The 19,452-nt window shown below is 40.2% G+C and overlaps 1 protein-coding gene and 1 long non-coding RNA gene across 2 annotated transcripts in view; one reads left to right on the plus strand and one right to left on the minus strand.

Moving 5' to 3' along the window:
- The window catches only part of LOC143216109 (uncharacterized), a 40,485-nt gene extending 21,034 nt beyond the window's left edge, over positions 1–19,451 (minus strand). The window contains exons 1-3 of the mRNA XM_076438898.1: positions 18,695–19,451; positions 17,442–17,628; positions 6,351–6,408 (exon numbers count right to left, since the gene is read on the minus strand). Of these exons, the coding sequence (XP_076295013.1) occupies positions 6,351–6,408; positions 17,442–17,619 (236 nt within the window). The 5' untranslated portion in view covers positions 17,620–17,628; positions 18,695–19,451. The remainder of the gene's footprint in view (positions 1–6,350; positions 6,409–17,441; positions 17,629–18,694) is intronic.
- LOC143216142 (uncharacterized) lies at positions 5,523–14,959 on the plus strand. Its single transcript, XR_013010520.1, has 3 exons — positions 5,523–9,384; positions 9,499–9,653; positions 13,930–14,959. It is a non-coding gene; the product is annotated as an uncharacterized LOC143216142 (long non-coding RNA).
- Position 19,452: the final 1 nt, after the last annotated feature.

The raw sequence follows: 19,452 nt of genomic DNA on the forward strand, positions 1-19,452 counted from the left end.
ATTCTCGGCGACGGAACGACGGAACCGATGAAAACGGAGAAATCGACGAACTGCGAACGCGAAATGTCTGCGCGAATGGTTCCCGAACGCAGGATCGCCCACGGAGTTCCTGACACGTACAAAGTATAATGGCCTCGGACGATGGGAAGATTGCAATAAAATTCATCCCTCGAAACGAGGCGGTTCGTCGAGGCGTGCATCCACCCTCTTTCTTTCTTTCTTTCTCGGATTTAGGCCGACTCGTCGGTTAAAGACGCGTGAGTACCTGTGTCGGAGCGAGCTGAAAGAACACGAATACGAATATTCCCTGCTACCTGTTCCAAGGAGCAGTGCGCGGGTGGTAGCTAGGCTTCTTTGATCTCGACTCACAAAGACGGACACCCGCTAACACGTACCTTGTACGCTGCCATCGCGACACATCCGTTCCTTGCTTTCCGCTTTTTTCCCGCGATCTCTCATCCAGCCAAGGCCGTGGTTCGCGTCGATCTTGTTGCGGGCATGCTCGCCTCCGAATTACATTACTCTCGGCAAGGAAACGCCGACTCGTGAGAATTGGCGAACGGATAGAAATCAACGGACGAGGAAAGAAAAGCAGAGAGAGAGAGAGAGAGAGGGGAAAGAAGAGCGACCAAGAAAACGCAACTCCGAAAGTCCGAACCGATTTTCCGGAGCGACGAGCAATGATTTATACTCGGGGCCGGAAACAAGCTCGTTTCTCGTTACACTCCGGCGTATTGTTTTTTTTCGCATTCGTCTCTTCGTTGGGTCGGTATGTCTCCGCGCCAGTCCACGCACATGTTTCTCGCCAGGCAGGAGATCGTCGGCGACAACAGTTTCTCGGAACTGGAGGACCTGTCGCCGCTTTCCCAAGGGATTTTCATTTGGCGGTGGCCTTCGACATATCTCCCACGGGCGAAAAAGAAGAGACAAAGAGGCGAAAGGGACTATCGAACAATCCATGGAGCAGAGTTTCCATTGGTTTTCCCGTTGATGTCTTGACAGAAACGAGAAAAGGTTTGCTCAGCGTTTTCTTTCGTTTCGGCGAAACCGTTCGGCGGGACCGTATCGCAAACGTAACGTCTAGATTTCCCTCCAAAACCGGTCAGCTGATGGTATTTGTTCGACCAGCTGAAGGGACGAGGGGGGTCGAGAGAGACGATAGAGCCGAGGGAGGTTGAGAGGGGTCGAGAGGGAAGAAACGGGGCGAGAGGAGACGGGGGAAGACGGACTGGAATGGTATGGGATTCGATGCTTGCCATGCTATACGATGCGATGCGATACCTTGCCGTGCCGCGCCCCTAAGTTAGAACGAGACGGAAGGGCCTGTGAGATAAGGAGGGGATAGGAGAAGGGACTCCATGGGACGTGGCGGGCTGGAATGGTGTGCTGCGGTATGGCGCGGTGGGGTGCGCGGTGCGGTGTGCTGCAACCGCCAGGGGTAAGCTGTTTCGGCCATTTTTAAATCCCTCGTAGCCGCCGATTTAAAAGACCAAGGTTGGTTTCTGCTATGCGGCGACCTAGTCGCCCCCTTGCCCCCCGGGTCCCCTCTACCCGACGAAACGTCTCGGCGACAGCCGTCACCGTCAGCACGTTGTTCTTTCGTTCTTTTCGTTCGTTCGTTTCTCTGTTTCTCCGGTCCTCCGTTCGCTCGATCCTTCGTTTTGCTGTAACGCATCCCACGGCCTTGCACTCGTATCTTTTTCCCGCGCTTCTTTCCTCACGCACGCACGCAGACACGCTCGTCCATCCACTCGAGGATACATCTCGACGCTCATTTCGGAGTGTACTCGTCATTTCGATCATTATAAGACTCCGGGCAACCGGAAATACAACTTCTCGATAATCGGGGCAGCAACGGCAACAACGACTACGCGCTACAACCGTATTTCTTAAGTACATACTTCATGAGAATAGAACCGTGTTGGACGTGTAGGCAGCGATGCAGGGTTCCTTCCTTGGGTTAGGTTTGTTAGGATCTCAGGTAAGCGTATAAGTCTATTCTTACGACCGCGACACACACAGGTTCTACACAAAGTGGTCAAGATCTTCCCACGCCCACCTGTGAATTCGGTCGAGGAACAGACCGATCCGGATGGAATACGATGCAAGGTGTTTAGACCGATCTGTTCCGTATGAATCTCGGTGCATCGTCGTTTGGAGTACAGCTAACTTCCGTATAACGCGCGACCAGAAACTTGTTTAAAAAGACTGTACATATGTGTTGTATGTTATAGTAAATGTGCAGTACAATAATTTTAAAACAATTTTCTCATCGCTTTATGTGGGAGTCTATTGTCAAGTAACGATTTCTGAACTGCGACAGAGAAATGTGAAATGCGAAGTGAGAAGGGAGAAAGAAGAAAAGGCGGGAACGTTGGAACGATCAGCTGAGAAATATTTTGTAAGTAGCAGTCGATCCGTTGGGAAACCGGTTATCTCTTGGCGTGGGGTATATTGGCGGGAAATCTTATCCAATGAAAGTTTCGGGTTCTTTAACGCACCTCCTCCTCTCCCACCCCCACTATTCCGATCCTCCGGTTCTCTCTTTCCCGCCGTTTTTACCTCCTTCTTCTTCCTTACTTGCTTGCTTGCTCGCCTCTCCCCGAACCGTCCGAGCTGGTTTTCTTAGAAGGAACTCAAAGCATTTGCATTCACAAACGAGACCACCGCATAGATCCTCGGCCCGTATCGAACGCACAATCATTTTTACGAAACGTTTGAATTCGTGCCGCTTTTCCCGACCGAGCAAATTCATCTTTCAGAAACGACGTTCAATAGTTATTTAACCCTACTCCGTTCCTCGTTTCACGAACTGAATCTCTCCCTCAGTGTCCGATTGACACGTGGCGGTAAAAGATCCATGAAATAACAAGGTAAACAGCTGTTTTTCGATGTTCTTTTATAAATTTCGATGAGTAGACTGCGGATTTTTATGCGTTTATCAAGAAATTTTGGCTGGGTTAAATATACAGTGGGTGTACAAAGTATTCGTACACTTTTTAAAAACTAATCACTTTTTTATAATTGTACCGAACAACCAGACTTTTTATGACCAACTAGAAGCATTGGTTTACGGAATGATATGCGGAAAAGATTCTCAAAAAATTATAATTTACAAGGTTACAATGAAAAAATAATCCTTAAATAAAATTTAAAATATATGTTTTGTAGATCTATGTTAGTTAGAAATCGGTTGCCGTAGGAAAAAACGACACGCATCGAAAGATGTACGATTCTGTGGATTTGAAGCAGAAACTGATCAAAAGTCGTGTAAAACTACGATTTTCACCATTTTTAATCGCTTGTAGCTCGTGTGTATGTTAATCGATTTCGATGAAATTTTCAGCATGTGTATAACTAACATAGATCTACTAAACATACATTTTCAATTTTCATTAAGGACCCAAATAAAGAAGTTGGAAAAATGCCTTTTTTATTTTTGCATTTAACCTTGTAAATTATAATTTTTGGAAAATCTTTTTTGCATATCATTCCTTAAACCTAATTGATTATAAAAAATCATGTCGTTCGGTACAGTTATAAAAAAGTTGTTGAAGTAAACTTCTTTTTAGTTTTTAAAAAGTGTACGAATACTTTGTACACCCACTGTAAAACGGTGAAAGTTTAGAAAAATCTAAGAATATTGTTATGACGTTGTCAATGTAAAACATCTATTAAGCGACGAAATTAATTCTTATTGAACTCCTGCTGCCCACAATCGTTACAAATCATTTTTACAGTGAACATTTACATCATAGGTTTCCCAGTCGTGTGTTTCACACTGAAGAAATATAAGTGACAAAGTTTCGGACAAAATTTACCTACAAATACAGGACAGTAGAATTTATTTCGGGAAAGCTGTGTCAAATTGACACGAGGGACGGATGAGGGTTAGCCCTTAGCACTTGAATGGTGACTCTGGAGAGGCGCCACTAAAGATTGCACCATTATTCAAAATATTGTTTACACTCTTAGATATTGGGTTGGCAAGAAGCCACACACATCGTTGGTACACACACGTGAAAAATATCGAAATTACCAATTGTTACTGAACATTTAGGTATTGCATGAGGTATTATACCAATTTCATATCCACAAAATTTAAAAAGACATAGGGAATGGAGATATTGTAGGTCGGAAGAAATGTTTAATTTTCGAGTTAAAACAGCTCCGAGTGCAAAGGGTTAATATGATACATCTCGGGTAGAGACGGCAATGCTTTCATCGATTTCTTAAATCAAACAGGAGAAAATGGGATAGGAAAATTACGATAGAACGACGATGTGTACATCGAGGGAGAGGCTAGAGGCCAGAGCGGGAAGCTGTCTCCGTGCGGGAGCAAAGTGGGCGTTCTCCTCCGCGAGAGAGCAAGGAAGGATGCGGCGAACTCGGTTGCCCGAATCGTTTTGCTCGATTTTTTAACGGTCGTGCCGAGAGAAGGACGAAGAAAAATAACAGACAGAGACGCGAGTGCGCGCATATCGACCGTTACGGCAGTAATTCGTACGAGAAAGAAGACCAAACGAGAAAAGTAGAAATCGCGTCGAGTCGTTATCTCGCTTGTACCGTTTCTTGATCGGCGTTTACCTTCACGATTTATCGTGGATGGGCACACAGCCCTCCTGTGACTACGACCTTGGTAACTTGTCGGCTATTTACCGAACGTAAACAATGTAATTCTGAATTAGACACGGTCCTCCCGCTTTTCTCAGCATTCTTTTCCTTTTCGCCGTAAATGTACGGATATAGTGGAGCGGCGAAGATCGAGAATTCATCAGACACATTAGAGATGTATTTAACGCTAAGATATCGATAAACTATATTTATCAATATACAGGGTGAGTCACCTAACGTTGCCACCTCAAATATCTTTGTTGTTTTTAAAGCCTAAATATGAAGTCTACAAATAACGGGCTTCGAAAATTAGTGAGTGATTAACGAATAGACTGCAAGTTTTTAATAGTTAACGCAAAATAATAATGTTCTGTGTATGTTATATGGACTAGCAGCTACTTAGACTGTTTATACGTGCATGGGTAATTATAATCACTTAATTCCTAATGAAAGGAACTATCATTGTAGATGTTTAAAAAAATGCTTCCATTAAAAAAAATGAAGGTGACCTTGATATTTCTAAAAAAAAATCACATAAAAACAAAAATATTTTTGGTATCATGTGAGCCCCACTGAACCATTCAACTTTGTCCTTCAGACATTTGACGTATCTTTAAAAACAAAGATATTTGAGGTGGCAATCCTGTATACAATTTTTATCGATATATCAATAATATATCTATTTTGTGTAGAATTCTGTCGAGCAAGCTTCGTTTTCGGTATAAATGTATAATATAGACTCTTCCAGCTCTCATTTGTGATTATCTGAACCATTAGTCTGTGTGTGCTTCGGTCCATTCGAAATTAAATAATATTAGATAATAAGTTCGTGCCCGATTTGAAAATAAATTCATTGGTTAAATTTTAAAGAATACTACTTTATTAATCAATTATACATACAGTCACCATTCTTTTCTAATTGTAGAAAATTTAACCATTGAATTTTATTTTCAAATCGGGCACGAACTTATGCAATCATCTGATACATATATAATATATTTTCCGGAAATATCACGTCTATCCAGTTTTCTTTATTTTCGTATCATTTCAATTTGGAGTTAAAGAAAAGGGAAACTTTTTTTTAGAAGAAATTAGAAAAAGAGCGACGACGATGATAATAAGTATATAAAAAAAGAGAAAGAGAGACAGTGAATGAGAGACAAGAGAGTATGAAAGATCTATTTTAGGGAGAAGGAGAGAGAGAGAGAGAGAGAGAGAGAGAGAGAGAGAGAGAGAGAGAAAGAGAGTGCGAAAGACACACTCAACAGACATACGCATACTCAGAATAACCGTACAATATTTGTCAATGCCTGGGACATCTGTTCCAAATGAATGAATATTTTCAAAAACAGATATACTGTCAGATCGCAGATCTAGATTGAAGTTTAACCGTAATCTGTATGTATAATAACTAGACTGCGGATGTTCATGCAATTTTCAATTTTTACAGACAAATTTTAAGAAAGTGGTACCAAATAAAATTCTATCTTCATTAGTCGCAGTATTTGTAGATCCAAAATAAATCAAACTCCTCCTAAATTCTATCAAATTTAATACGCCAGCATTTTTTGAACATTTTTATAAGTCACAAATGCATAAAGATCCGCACTCTAATAATAACAAATAAGAATGTTTATAGAAAATATGGGTAGAAAAAAGCAGCGCGACTTAGTGCTACGAACTCGTCAGGAAAACAAAGAGAATAGGGAATACCGGTCAACGATCAAATTACTTACCTCTGATTCGTTGCATTCGATCCTCCGAGTCGTTCAGACGGACAGCGCATATCGGAATCTGTAAGGCAATGTTAAACTATATGTTAATTTGTTAGAAATAAACAAATCTGAGTGTATATATGAACGTATATTTAGCAAATACGCAAAATCAGGAAAGATTGAGATATGGCTATAGTCGAGCAGGCGTGTAGGCGGCCAAACAGACGTAGGAATGTTTCACATAAATGCGATTATACGTATACGGGTGCCGGGGTATCTGTACACGTGTATCCCATGTGCGCAGCACGACCCACCATAAAGGTTCGACCTTCTCGATCGGCTGCTTCGTTTCGGAGCTGGACAATTTCAGCGAATTTCGCAAATATTAGATGATTGCACAAGTTCGTGCCCCATTTGAAAATAAATTCAGCGATTACATTCTAAAGAATACAGCTTTATTGATCAATAATAATAGTCAACATTCTTCTCTAATTGAAAGGGTGGATGGATACAATTTAAAAAAAGCAGTGAACATATATTAAAAAGATTTAAGGACATCAATGTATTAGTTTCAACTGTATAAGATAATTAGAAGAAGAACAGGTTTCTAGGTGGTCCCTGTTCTCTGCAATTGATGTAGACATTTTTTTTTTTATTTTGCATAAAGATCCGCAGTCTAGTGATAACTAAGTGGCAAATAGTTAGTCACAGCTCTAAGTAATCGTTAGCTATTGCTTATTAGTGAATTAGTAGTTGATGATCAGTCATCAATCTTTAGTAATCAGTCACTATTGTGCGATTAACATACATTAATATTATTGATTAGTTATCACTAACTAATCAAAAAGTTTTTACTAATGACTATTTTGCTATGACTAACATTCGAAAAGACTATTAGTCATTTTTAAATACTAGTTGATTATTGCCCAACTCTGTACCAGGGCTTCGGAGTCGGTAGACAAAATTCATAACTCCGACTCAGACTCCAATCCATCTCTTTTTTTATCTCCGACTCCGAATCCGACTCCGACTCCGGCGCCGATTTCCACTCCGACTCCGACTCTCCAAGTTGAAAAAATATGTACTCAAAATAATTAAGAATTGTAATAAAACTGCATAAATAGTTTAAACATTTGTATTAAAGTATTAAAGTCCAAGAATGTGGAACAGATAACTCTGATACAACACAACACGACTGTTACTTTCTCATTTTCAGGAAATAGTTAGAAAATACGTATCAGTTTGAGGAATACTAGTTTCCATTTTCGAAAATTAATATAATCTCTAATATTTCATAGAGACACGAGACACTTGTTGCTTTTAGGGCTGTCTTTTCTCTTTTTGGCAGTGAACTAACCATAACTTTAACTGTTTCTTCTCTACATAGCACCGAGGTATATACATATACAATACGTCTGTACTGTAGATCGAATATTAGCAATTGTATACATAAATCTATTAATGATTTATAAACAAAAGAGTCAGAGTTGGAGTCGGAGTCGACATATTTTTTCGGACTCTGACTCCGACTCCGGGGGTCGATATATAGCTTTTTCTTAATCCGACTCCGACTCCAGTCATCAGCAATTACTCCCAAACTCCGACTCCGACTCCAAAGCCCTGCTCTGTACTGTATTTCCAAGCTATCGTTTTTCGTTGTGTTCATTTGTGGACACACGCGTACGTGCCGTTACGCCATGGAAAATTTGATCGCTTTGTCCGAGGCATTACGAAAGTTACGAAAATTCTGTAAACTGTGTGCAAAGGTTAGAACAAAGGTTGCGATGATAGCATCGCCGAAAGAAAAGACATAGTTACGGAGGGCGAGGGTCGGAACAGAACCGGAACGCCGTTCCTTCGTTGCAGTCGCGATCAACGTGAAATACTTCCGCAGGAAGTTGATGCAGTCTCTGTGACGGACGTTAGGTCGTTCTACCTGCGTTATTTCTTAAGCAGTATGGTGTATACTTGATCGTACTGGTACATTCATAAAATATGTACAATGTACAAAAGGAGTATTGGTGCTAGGTATGTGACGGACTTAAGGTCATTTTCTACCTGCGTTATTTCTTAAGCCGTATAGTGTACTAGGCTTGCTCTTATTTTCGACTATTGTATTTCTTTTACGGCACCCCCCAAGAGTTGTCCCGATTAAAAAAAAAAATCTGTGTGAAGTTTCAGCTCGATCGGGTAACGGGAAAACGTACCTGGTACATTCTAGTATATTATACCTAGTATATTCTCACAAGTGTGTGTAAAAAGTATTCGTACGCACTTTAAAACAGAATAACTTTTTTATAATTGTACCAAACGACCTGATTTGTTTATAAGCAATCAGTTTTCAAAAAAAATGGAGAGAAACGTCGGACCAAACTCGAAAAATTTATTCTGAAATTTGAAAATTGAAGTGTGGTTCCATTATCTTTCATCAATAAAACATGTACAATGTACAAAACGAGTACCCATCGATGCTAGATTCGTACCAGACACTATCCACTCCGCTAGATCTAGATCCGTTAATCGGACAGACGCCGAATTGTTTTGCAAGATCGGATAACGACGTCGAGTAACCGAAGCGAATCAACCAGTCGAAGCTAAACGAAGCTGTTGCTGTCACTATGCCCATGGCACGTTGGAACGACTCGAATAAAAAACGCGGTGGTTAAATATATACCGCGAGAGGGTGAGGGAGACGCGTGTGCCACTACGGGGGAGGGTCTGGGTTAGGTACGACGAGTCGCGCACGAGTATTAACTTGAAAATAACCACCCTCGGGAATCTATTTTCGACGTGAAAATCTGTTCCACAAATAGTGTTTAAACAGTCTCGAGTAAACCGTGTACGAACAAAATTAGAAATGATATTCGGTGCGAGGCGGATGTGCTCCACCCTCGTCTGCGAACCGGTACGAAGTTACTTTACGTTACTCGTTACGCTTCTTCATATCTGAGCGTCCCAGATGCACGAATAAAAGCAAATGTCCGACGTTTACGATTGTGTTCTTCTTCAAGGTAAATCGAACGAACAAACCAACGAATAAAAGCAAATGTCCGAGGTAACGATTAACAATTTTTAATTCTTCATCAAGGTGGATCGAACAAACAAACCAACCAACGAATACAAGTAAGTGTCCGAGGTAACGATTAACAATTCTTAATTCATCTTCAAGGTGGATCGAACAAACAGACCAACGAATGGAAGCAAATGTCCGAGGTAACGATTAGCAATCGTTAATTCATCTTCAAGATAAATCGAGCAAACAAACCAACAAGTAAAAGCAAATGTCCGAGCGTAACGATTAACAATCGTTAATTCCATTTCAAGGTAATTCGAAGAACCGCGCCAACGTTTCCGTCGGACACGTTCTAATTAATTCGCTGTAAAACGAAAGGTGGAAGAGGGGAGTGTAAAAATCAGGAATCGGAAATCGAAAGTGGGGAAAGGAAATTCCTACGACAATGTCGAATGGCACGAGCCAAGAGAGTTGTGTAGGGGTCATGGTACGCTTAGTGGGTAGGGGGTACCCTAAACGTTGCACGTATATGTATAGTACATATAGGTTCCATCGACGTCGCGAGTATGCTCGCACGCACGGGGATGGCAAGCGTTCGGCTATACGATGCCAGGTGGCGAATGTCGTTCCATGTGTGCTCATATGTCTGCCCCCGTGAGCCCTTACCTTCCCTTCTAGGGGTGAACCGACCCCTCGAAATACCAGAAGCACCAGAGACACCAGCAGCACGTTAGCGCCCCATCGTTACCGTACGTTCGCGCGCGAGTCCTCGACCGTCTAATTACTCTCGTTCGTGTCGCGGCTATCTCGAACGGACATCTAGCACAAGTCGATTCCTGCTTTCACCTTCCCTCTGCCCGCTCCACCATTTCCTCGATAGAAATTCACTTAATTAGAATAGATTAAGAACTCGCCTAAGCATGGAACCACTTGGTTACATTCCCTATTGTCTTCCAAATTGTACGCGTCGTTCTTCGCGCGCTCTGTCTGAGACGAACGTTCCTTTCTGTTCTATCTGAAACTGTTCGCATCGAATTCCACCATAAAACCGAAACAAAAAATTTACGGAAGGGTGCCGGTATCGATCGAAAACCAACGCGACGACGGGTGCATGTGTCTCTATCGGCGATCGCCTAAGCCAGGCCTGGGCGCGGTTGGCTCGGGGAACACATGTTGCTGCTTCTCCTCTTGGCTTGGTCGGCAAGTAAGTCCCCACCACGGCCGCTCCGACTCTTCCCTTAGCTTTAGCCTTAGCCTTAGCACGAGCACCCCCGCGATGCTGCACCGGCAGGTTACTCACCACTACTATGTAAACATGTACACGCACATAAGACTCTTGCCCGAAGCTGTGGAACTAGCGGCATTTACCAATTCCTTTAATTTTTATGATAGAGGTGATTCACAGGTACAGGTGAACTCAGGTAAAAAATTCGCAGAGCCGAAAGAATTTGAAGAAAAGTTTGTAGCTGCGACTAGTAAGTCGCTTGCTATCGTACGCTACACACCGTCTCTTCATCGCTGTTTTTTGTTGTTTTCGTTAATTTTGGTTATTGTGTTATCTCATTTTTTGTTATTGTTGTTGTGTTGTTATTCATTTTATTTATTGTGTGGTGTTATTGTCCATATTTTTGTTGTGTTGATACACACCATGGCCAGTGAAAGCAGAAATCGTAATGCAGATGGAGAGGTGCGCTCATTTCAAGAAAGCTGGGAGAAAGAATTCTTTGTTGTTGATTGGAACGGTCAGCCCCGATGCTTAATATGCAACAAGAATTTGTCTATGAAGAGAAGCAATCTTTCCAGACATTATGATACGCACCATGCGGAATTTTACAAGACATTCCCTGCATCGTACCGAGCAGAACTATTGAAAAAAATGAAAGAGCGACGTGGATATGTGGAAAAAGAAATACGAACGCACCAACAGCAATCTGTCGCAGCATCGTTTGCAATCGCCTTAGAAATTGCGCGCAGCAAAAAAAGTTACACGGATGGTGAATTTGTTAAAAGATGTGCCATTGAAATGGCAAAGGCATTTGGCGATGAAATAGCTGCCAAGAAATATGAAGCGGTGCCATTATCGCGCCGTACAATTACCTCGCGTATTGAGAGCATAAACGTACATATTTCTAAAAAATTAAAAGCGATGTTAAGTGATTGCAAATATTTTTCCTTGTGCTTAGACGAGAGCACTGATGTCGTCGACATAAGTCAATTGTGTATTTTTGTGCGGTCGATAGACGATAAATTCCAAATTACGGAAGAGCTGCTAGAAGTAGTGCCGCTGCTTGAAACGACACAAGGAAAAGACATATTTGCAGCATTCTACAAGACGGTAGAAGAGTATGGAGGATTTTCAAAATGCACCGCAATTGTTACGGACGGCGCAAGGGCAATGGTAGGACAGGAAAAAGGGTTGAGAGGCCTATTACGGAAGCATGGAATCAATTGCCCGACGTTCCACTGCATTATACATCAAGAGGCATTATGTGGAAAAATTATCAGTGTGGGCCCCACTATGAAGATTGTGACAAAAATTGTAAACACAATTAGGGGTGGAAATAAATCTTTATCCCACAGGAAGTTTAGATTATTTCTCGAAAGCGTTGATGCTATTTACAATGACCTCTCATTGTATTGCGAAGTCCGCTGGCTCAGCGCAGGAAAAACTTTAGAAAGATTCTTCGCTTTGAGGAAGGAGATTCTGGAATTTCTCCAAACAAATTCGAAGTTAGATGAAGACATCATCAAAAAAATGGATGATATTGAATTTTTATGCAATTTAGCATTTATCACAGATATAACCAAGCACCTAAATTGCTTAAACAGTAGATTGCAAACGCAGAATCAAACAATTTCTGATTTGATATGTAACATTTATGGATTTAGGAACCAAATCGACTTATTCATAGCAGAAATTAAATCGTCCGAGCTGCACAATTTTCCAGCATGCAAGCAGATTGCTGATGAATACAGAACTGCAAATTTTGACAAAATAGTGCCAATTTTAGAGGAAATAGCAAAAGAATTCAAATCAAGGTTTCAAGACTTCAATACATTGGATCAGGATCTTCAATTATTTAATAATCCGCAAGGATGTGAAATCAGGAACCAGAAACAAGAATACCGTCTGGAATTGTGTAATTTGCAAGCAGATCCATTTGCAATGAGCAGAAGAGAGCATGGCCAAGAATTTTTTAAACTACTTCCTATGGAGAAATATCCGAAATTAATAGATTTCGGCCTGAGAATATGCTCGATGTTTGGAACGACATACAAATGCGAAGCGGCATTTTCAACGATGAAATTTGTTAAATCCAAATATCGCTCCAGCTTGTCAAGTTGGTCATTGTCATCTTTGATGAGAGTGGCAACCTCAAGGATTTCAGTGGATATTGATGCACTGGTCAATGATGTGATGCGCTAGGAATAAATAAAAAATCAAGTAAGTATATAAATATTAATTTGCATGAATTATTATATGTACGTCCATGGCCGCGACTTACTAGTCGTAGCTACAAACTTTCCTTCAAATTCTTTCGGCTCTGCGAATTTTTTACCTGAGTTCGCCTGTACCTGTGAATCATCCCTATCATAAAAAATTAAAGGAATTGGTAAATGCCGCTAGTTCCACAGCTTCGGGCAAGGGTCTTATGTGCGTGTATATGTTTTCTTAGTAGTGGTGAGTAACCTGCCGGTGCAGCATCGCGGGGGTGCTCGTGCTAAGGCTAAGGCTAAGGCTAAGGGAAGAGTCGGAGCGGCCGTGGTGGGGACTTACTTGCCGACCAGGCCAAGAGGAGAAGCAGCAACATGTGTTCCCCGAGCCAACCGCGCCCAGGCCTGGCCTAAGCCTAAGCCTTCGAGCATCGACGATCAATAGTCTGCGTCTAGCACTCGGACGGATATTTATTAATCTTTAGTTACTCGCATAATTCCTGTCAAGCTTGTTAGTTAATTAGAACTAAAATAATTAAGAACTAAAATAGAAATAAAATAGTTGTTTTATTTCGATTGAAACATTATTGTATTGGGGTCCTACGAGACCCCATGCGAGCAATTTTGCACAAATCGAGGTGCCAGTAACTAAAGGTTAAACCTACCGAGAGCACTAAAAGCGATTATAATGTTTCAGCTTACAAAAATGACAAGGCTCTATTTATTCAGATGTTTTGCAATTTTTATTACTAGACTGCGGATCTTTATGCATTTAAGGCTTATGAAAATGTTCAAAACAGGATAGAGTATCAAATACGACAGAGTTTTGTACAATTTTGATTTGTGTTGGATCTACAAAAGCTGTTTCCATTAAAAATAGAAGTTTATTTCATTCGAGTTTCTTAAAATTTGTCTATAAAAATTGGAAAATGCATGAACATCCGCAGTCTATTAGAATATGTGCTCGTATTTTAGCGAATCGATTTCCGTGTAAGCAACTTCATAATTTCAATAATTGTGAGGTGAAAAATATAAAACCAGTTGACCGCTGCGGCGGTAACGTTTCGAGTTCGTGTTGAAACACATTGACTTTTATGTTCATTTCAAAAAAAATATGTTCACAGAGCCAAAGTCGAAATTACTTTATTACAGGAAACATCTGGTTGTACGCTAATCTCCAGGTAGCGCTACCCAAGTGCAATTCTGAACGCAGGTACCGCGACTTTAGAGCCCAACCATACGGTCCCCCGTCACCTACACCTTGGCTTTAGAGTTTTTCAGTTCTTTTATTGTTTTACAATTGATTGTCGTGGGTACCGGCAAGCAGGTAAGCAACAGCATCTGTGAAAGTAGCGTGTACACGTACATATGGATAGAAGTCTGATTAAATTTACGGACCGTGAAGCGTAAGAACGAAGACCGCATCTGCGCGCTCGCGAGCTTATCCTTGTGAGTGGCACAGGTGCAACTTACCCCACCGTGACCGAACACCACCGGCGAACACTGTCGTTTCGCCGTAAATATAAGTCGATCGTCGCGAAATATTTTTACTGCTCGTACAGTTATCCGTTCGACTACCGAGTACCCTACTTTAAAACTAAACCTACCACCACCGGTCAAAATGACCGGTTCCAGATTTTTTATTTTACCGGCTGTATAGAATGGTTGTATAAATGTCTTTAGTAGAGCACGTATTAAAATGGACGCCGCACGAAGTCTAAATAAAATCAATCTTGTCGTTTTTATAAAGGAACATGTGCTAGTTACTTAGGTTTAGTGGTATGTAATCCTTAGCACTCGAATGGTGCTTCTGAGGCGCCACCAAAAATTGTTCTTCCATTATTTAAAATATTCTTTACATTATTAGATATGTCGATATCTAATACATTACTAAACATTTAAGTATTTTATGTGGTATCACAGTGTGTGTAAAAAGTATTCGTACGCCCCTTAAAATAGAATAACTTTTTCATAATTGTACCAAACGACCTGATTTTTTATAATCAATTAAAAGCATTGGTTGACTAAATGATGTGCAAAAAAGGTTTTCCAAAAATTATAATTTACAAGGGGAAACGAAAAAGTTTTAAAAAATGCATTTTTCATTGTTGCATGTAACCTTGTAAATTATACCTTCTGGATGATCTTCTTTGCATATCATTTCGTAAACCAATGCTTCGAATTGATTATAAAAAGTCAGGTCGTTTGGTACAATTATAAAAAAGTTTTTACACTCACTGTATATCAATTTCATATCCACCAAGTTTAAAAAATCAAAGAGAATGGAAATATTCTAGGCCGGAAGAAATGTTTAATTTTTTAGTTAAAACACAGCTCCCCGACTGCGAAGGGTTAAAGATTCTCTAATGTCAACCGGTCGGGGTTTCCCTTTCGCGCGTTGTATTAATGCGCATACGTTTGTTCTTCACGGGGTAAACCCGACAAAAAATCGGAACAGGGGTAACGCAGGTAGTACCTTGGAACATTCGACGAAATTAACGACACATACTAATGCGGCGCCTGCCATTCTTTCTTCGAGAGCGTACCGGTAAAAAGACAAGAAATATCGAACCTACTCGTGCATCAACGCGTGGAAAATGATAAAGAACGGACACCGATTAAACAAAGCGCGCTGTTGAGCGAGTCGCACAGCTGCTAACTAAGTAGATGCAACGGCACGATGCACTCGCGTATCGTAAGCCGCGATAAAAGTCTGATAATGAGCGCAAAGTCGGTTCACAAAATCAACTCGTCTTTGTTACAATAATCGTTGGTGCAAAAAGCTACCTAAACGCTACAATGGCATAGAATATGACACGTACTGAACGAGTCACGCTCGTGATGAAGATTTTAAACAAAGTCTAACAAATATGAATGTTACGCCTTTCTCTTTAAATGAAATGAAATTTCATTCGTTTGTAGTCAATATTTCAGCATTAAAATAAATATCACAATACAAAAGATATCAATTTCCTTCTCTCTTCTATGTACAACATTTTGGGGGATGAAGACTGTAAAGAAAATGTTACTCCAAGGGGTTGATAGTCAATTCGATAGTCGAGAGTCGACGGATAGCGCTTATTCGAGCTCTCTTTTCCTCATTGTCAGTCGGTCTGGGCGCCTGGGCGAGGTCTCTCCCTCGATTTTGTATGCTCTGCCTGCGCTACAGCGAAACTAGGGGTGGCGAGCGGTGAATCGGTGAGTAGTCGTGTAACCGGCACGCGCCCAACGAATTTTTCAAATAACGGATATCGAGGCGATTAATAACGGAAGGGAGCTAGAAGCGTTTTGGCTTCGAACTTTGGACAAACATACAGTAACTCCCATGTCAATTTCTTTGTAAAACTTCTTTAATAATTTTCTGGACAAAAAGCAAAATTATTGTTGCTTTTTATGCTCTTAAATGACCACAGATTAATTTACATTTAAGACATAAAAATATACATACTTGAAACTGTAATGTACATCATCGAATATTTTAGAAAATTTTGGATTATTGACGTAAGAGTTAATATTCGGACGCTCTCAAAAAAACAATAACTCTTCTAATATTGGAATATACGATGTGAAAATAGGAATTTTGAGGGAGACAGCGGACTAGATTGAACTTTTATTTAGCACTTTTCACTACTGAAAAACCCTCATCTTTGAAAAAGCATCATCAACCACACCCTTGCAATCCTGGAAACGACACTACCCCCTTAACCCTTCGCACTCGAGTGGTGACTCAGAATAACCATTAGTTGGTATCTAATCTCAATTACAATACATTTAAGTATTGTATGTGGTATTATATCAATTTCATGTCCATAAAATGAGAAAAATCATATACAATGAAATTATTCTAAGTCGGAAGAAATGTTTGATTTTCAAGTTAAAATATAGCTCTGACTGCAAAAGGTTAATAGGCACGTTTCCAAGAAAATGATTCGCATCAAGGGAAACAAAATCGATTACCGTTTCCGTCGACAACCGTTAAAGGTTAAAAGGAGCGCATATTTAATCAGAGTCTTTTCAGATCAAGTTGCGAGACCTGCCTTACCAGCCTTGCAAGAAATGCTAATAAGCCGAAGCCAGATAGACCCCCGAGAGACCCCGGAGACCCGGTAAAACTCCTGAGACCCAAGGAACCCTCGAGACCTCAAAGACTTCGTGTATTGTGTACGTATACATACGTATACCATAGTCGTGAAACCCTTCATCGTCCTTTCTCTTCCCTGTCCGTTTCAGAATTCGGTTATCACCGGTATTTCCGACTGAATTTATTCAGCGCGACCGACAACGTTTTCGCGCAAGAAACCTTGCGACGAACACCTCGCTCCATTCGATCTTGGAAAATTGTGACCCATCTATACAAAACACAAAAGCTATATTCGGGTTTGGTGGTGAAATTTTCGCCCCTGTCCCGATTTTAATCGGGCCAATCGATTGCCTATCCAAAAAGATCTCTCTCTCTGCCAAGTTCCAGCCACACGTCTTTATCTATAAGGGTAGTTATTGAGGAAACTCGAAAAACCAGTTTTTGGCCCATTTTCCCCATTTATTGACAATTCAAAATTCTGAAAAAAATCTGATACATTTCGGATAATAAGTCACATGTTAGGTATTATTTTCAGATTTTTCCGTTGCAAACTCTAGTTGTAGAAAATGAATATGTTGCTTACCTTTAATATGACGGCTCTCGTCTGTTTCCCTCTTACAACTTTGCGGACAATCTTCCGACGAAAGCGACGATTTCATCAATCCGCGAGCAATGCCGGTAATTGGCGACGGTGACGGCGATGCTCCTTTTTCGCACTGTCTCGACGACTTTTCATCCATTTTCGAGATATACGATAACATTATAAGCGACTGAAAAACAAACACGTTGTTTCATATCTAATACTTTGATAAGCAAAAATAGAAAAAAATGATAGAGGAAAATATCATCCGTTAATTATAATACGTCCTAACTTCCTATGACCTTATTTTTTATGTGCATGCACAGATGCACCTGCCAGGTGCAATAGCACTTTATTTTTTAATACAACCCAATTTTTTTGCTCAACCAATCGATCCCTTTTATTATCCTACGTACAAAGTACTAACCCAAAGTCATCAAAATGTCAATACTTTACGAGAATTTTGCATATTTCAATGGCTGTAGTTTTTTCCGCATCTACAGAGTTTGATGAAATTTTTCGAATATGTATAATTGGCACAAATTTTCAATATAGGCCCACATAAAAAAGTTGTAAAATTTCAAGTATTTTCTATGCATTTTTTGAAAAAAATTCTTTTCGCAACATGTATAGTATAAACTAATTGCTCTAACTTCTCAAAAAAAATATCCAAGTCGTATGATCTGATATCAAAAATGTTATCGTCCTTTTAAAGTGTCCGAATATTACTGTGGTTCACTGTACTCCTCGTATCTAAATATAGTCTGTAACCGTGTTTCCAAATTGTAACCACGACCCGACGCAAATTTGTACATACCGCTCGACAGTGAACAGTAGTATTTACACGAAGATGTATATGTCATTATGACACAGTCCTTGTCCGACTCAGTTCATAACAAACGAATCCCCCATACAGAAATGTAAAATACATCCACAATGTTCGTTCAGAACGCTTTTAATTTAACATTTTCATCGTTTGCATTCGATACCTTGTAAATATAAATTGTGCTTTATCCATACCCATCGCTAATCTGTCGTCTACCATGTATCGTTCGTTTCTATTCGCGAAAGAAGCGGGAAACGTCCGAGGCGGATTCATTTTGTGACATATTACGCACCACGTGCATTTAGAAAAACAAAATTGCATCTATCTAATACACGTACACATACGCGTGTAGTCTAGTCATATCGATACACAAAATTATTGATAAACTGAGCAGTAGTTCAATAGCAGAATTATTAAATCGGTTACTTACCTTTCGTTCAAGACTTTTCAAATATACTACTCTTGAAGGAGAACTGTCACTGCAATAATTTTATTTTCTATCGGTAGTACTCCGAGGGGTTCTTTCTCGATATATTCGACGCATTCAACATGACAAAATCAATTGTCGGGAACTCGACGATCGACCGATGACGATCAACCAGACGAACTCAACTGTCACTTTTGCCTCGTCGTTGCACTTATACGGGTACAGAACGACCTTTAGCAGCCCGCGTAAAGTATTTTATTAGCATATGCAACGCCACCTACGAAAATACCGAAGCGGACAACTAACGAATAAAAACAAACGAAAGGAAAAGTAATGTCCGTGAGTAATGTATATGTAAATACGTACCGTTCACGATTGGTCGTCGTTCCGTATTCGTGTATTTAGAGTACTATCCATATTTAAATACACATGTATTTCGCGTATATTTAAATACACGTGTGTTAACATATCCGAATTTTAATTCGTATTCATTTTTAGGATACAGTTACTAATTTTCGAAAGCATAATATGACTATATAAAATAGATACAAAAATTATTTTGGAAACCACTCTCATTAAAAAAGTGTAATGAACAATTCTCAAGTTTATTAGAGAAGAATCTGATATGTTTTAATGTTCTGACATTATAAACTACTTCTTTTGGGATAACAATATTTTTAGCTGTTGCAACTGCTGTTCCTGATATGTTTAAATATTTTCTTGCCGGTTCCACAATTCTCGGGCTTCGAATTATAATTAAA

The sequence above is a fragment of the Lasioglossum baleicum genome, chromosome 15 (assembly GCF_051020765.1).
Source record: "Lasioglossum baleicum chromosome 15, iyLasBale1, whole genome shotgun sequence".
NCBI lineage: Eukaryota > Metazoa > Arthropoda > Insecta > Hymenoptera > Halictidae > Lasioglossum > Lasioglossum baleicum.